The following is a 2,922-nucleotide window of genomic DNA, read 5'->3' as shown; positions in this document are numbered from 1 at the left end:
CTCAAGAAGATTTAAATTAAAAATGTTAAGTGAAAAGGATCGACATTATATTTGACTACTTATTTCGGTTAAATGAAAAGTATCCTTCATCTATCATGTTATAAAAAAATATAATATTAGTATTAATCTCAATTTAGTTGATTGGTTAAATTCAATTTATTTGAAAAATAAAAAATTGTTATATAGTTTCATAAAATTGTTAAAATTAAATAATAGAGATAATTTGCATCATTAAAGCTAATAAATTTTAAAAAAACTAACCAAATACTATACATAAAATTAGAACATATTACTATCGAGAATAAAAAATGTTGGTCAAGAACACTTCGTGTAAATTTATTATTTAAGTAAATCGATTATAATTAATACAGTTGGCAACATCAAAACCAATTTAATAAATTAAGTAATTAAAAATCTAATTTATCTGACTAATTTAACTATTTTTAATTCAAATTAGTTTCAATCTGATTGCAATTCATCAATGTAATTTTTTAGGTTTTTAATAGTTTCTAGTAATTCATTTTGCTTTAAGCATTTGGCTTTTTTCTTGTCAACGCACTTCATCTCGTTTTTGTCGAAACGTTCATCATCATCGCACTGCAAACGCTCAAATTCATTTTTGTCAGATTTGTCTATGCACTTATAATAGTATTTACAATCTTTATAGTCCGGGTAGATATCATCTTCTTTACATTGTAGACCATCCAGTTTTCTTACAAGTTCCTTGAGAATTTTCTTATTTTCTTGAATTTTTCTTTCCTCATTATTCGTACTCTCGCTTTCATCGGCTTTCTTTGCTTTAGTCTCTTCAATTAATTTTTTTAAAACAGTTACAACTGTGGGTGTTGCTGGCTTCTGTTTTTCAGGTACTGGTCTTAAAACTGGAGTTTCTTGTGTGAGGACATCCTGTTCGCTCTGAGCACTCTGCGTACTTTGCGCACTTTGTTCGCTATCATCGCCTTCATTGAGATTTTGTGTTGGAATTTTATTGACGCTAATAGGTCCCTGCGGTGGTTTGACTAATGGTACAGATGGTAATTGTGGTAAGGACATGTCGACACGTCCACGCGCAAGACCTGCTCCAATATATGGGTATGCGTTTTTATTAGGCCTAAATGGAGTATATGGTCTCATATTCTTTATTTTCTGAATATGTTTGGCATTATTAAGTGTATCTATAATCCGGCGAGCTGCCACGTTTGAATATATCGGATAATTTGAATAAGGTAGTCTTGGTTTATTGGAATTTCCTAATACAATCGGTCTGCTTGGAACCGGATAGGAAAATGCAGTATTTGGACGATTTGGTCTACCATAAAATCCAGATGAACCTGATGGTGGTGGTCTGGCAGCAAATATAGGTTTAAGTGCGGCCGCTGCAAGAATTGAAAGTGCTATATCTGCTGGTACACGTGAACCACCTGGATAACTAAAAACTGAGTTCGGTGGAACTGGAGCACCAGTAGTTGCTGGATCAATTGCAGCTGAAGCAGCAACGTTTGCGGGCACAGCGGAGTCATCTGATGAAGCAGCTGTCGAATCCACTGGAGCGAGTGCAGAGTCAACTGGACCTGAAACAGGATTGACTGCAGCAGCTGAGTCATCAACAGTGGATGTAGGATCTGCTGGAGCAGCCGCTGGATCTGTTGCAACAGGCACTGTAGCAACCGTAGGATCTGCTGAGGCGGTAGCTGGATCTGTAGGAGCAGCTACTGGGTCAACCGGTGCAACTGAAGGATCAACAGCGGCTGTGGGATCTACTGGAGCTGCTGTATCGTCTGATGTTGTTGTGTCAACTGGAGCTGAGGAGGTTGGAGAAGATGCTGTCGAATCAACTGGAGCTAGCGCAGGGTCAACTGGACCTGAAACAGGATCAACAGGAGCAGCTGCAGGATCAGTAGCGGCGGCAGCATCTACTGGAGCTCCTACTGGAGCTGCTGCTGGACCAGCTGGAGCAGCTAGTGGGTCAACCGGTGCAACTGAAGGATCAACAGCGGCTGTGGGATCTACTGGAGCTGCAGCATCCTCTGATGTTGTTGTGTCAACTGGAGCTGAGGAGCTTGGAGATCCAGCTGTTGAATCAACTGGAGCAAGTGCAGGGTCAACTGGACCTGAAATAGGATCAACAGGAGCAGCTGCAGGGTCAGTAGCGGCGGGAACATCTACTGGAGCTCCTACTGGAGCTGCTGCTGGATCAGCTGGAGCAGCTACTGGGTCAACCGGTGCAACTGAAGGATCAACAGCGGCTGTGGGATCTACTGGAGCTGCAGCATCGTCTGATGTTGTTGTGTCAACTGGAGCTGAGGAGCTTGGAGATGCAGCTGTTGAATCAACTGGAGCAAGTGCAGGGTCAACTGGACCTGAAATAGGATCAACAGGAGCAGCTGCAGGGTCAGTAGCGGCGGGAACATCTACTGGAGCTCCTACTGGAGCTGCTGCTGGATCAGCTGGAGCAGCTACTGGGTCAACCGGTGCAACTGAAGGATCAACAGCGGCTGTGGGATCTACTGGAGCTGCCGTATCGTCTGATGTTGTTGTGTCAACTGGAGCTGAGGAGCTTGGAGAAGCAGCTGTTGAATCAACTGGAGCTGCAGCTGGATCAGCTGAAGCAGCTGCTGAGTCAACCGGTCCAACTGAAGGATCAACAGCGGCTGTGGGATCTACTGGAGCTGCCGCATCATCTGATGTTGTCGAATCAACTGGAGCGAGTGCAGGGTCAACTGGACCAGTTACAGGATCAACAGGAGCAGCTGCAGGGTCAGTAGCGGCGGGAGCATCTACTGGAGCTCCTACTGGAGTTGCTGCTGGATCAGCTGGAGCAGCTACTGGGTCAACCGGTGCAACTGAAGGATCAACAGCGGCTGTGGGATCTACTGGAGCTGCCGTATCGTCTGATGTTGTTGTGTCAACTGGAGCTGAGGA

The 2,922-nt window shown here is 43.6% G+C and overlaps 1 protein-coding gene across 9 annotated transcripts in view; it reads right to left on the bottom strand.

The window, feature by feature from the left end:
• Window positions 1-413: 413 nt before the first annotated feature.
• LOC119672669 (nascent polypeptide-associated complex subunit alpha, muscle-specific form-like) overlaps window positions 414-2,922 on the bottom strand; it is a 7,017-nt gene continuing 4,508 nt past the window's right edge. For 6 of the 9 annotated variants that reach the window (XM_038083778.1, XM_038083781.1, XM_038083785.1 and 3 more), the window contains one exon: window positions 415-2,870. In XM_038083778.1, coding sequence (XP_037939706.1) covers window positions 460-2,870 — 2,411 coding nt within the window. In that variant the 3' untranslated portion in view covers window positions 415-459. Of the gene's footprint in view, window positions 2,897-2,922 lie in introns of all 9 variants that reach the window. The other 3 variants (XM_038083779.1, XM_038083786.1, XM_038083783.1) reach the window with 3 other exon arrangements.

This window comes from Teleopsis dalmanni, chromosome 1 (genome assembly GCF_002237135.1).
Source record: "Teleopsis dalmanni isolate 2A chromosome 1, ASM223713v2, whole genome shotgun sequence".
Taxonomy (NCBI): Eukaryota; Metazoa; Arthropoda; class Insecta; order Diptera; family Diopsidae; genus Teleopsis; species Teleopsis dalmanni.
The sequence above is the reverse complement of the archived record's forward strand: the minus strand, read 5'-3'. Positions and strand labels throughout refer to the sequence as shown.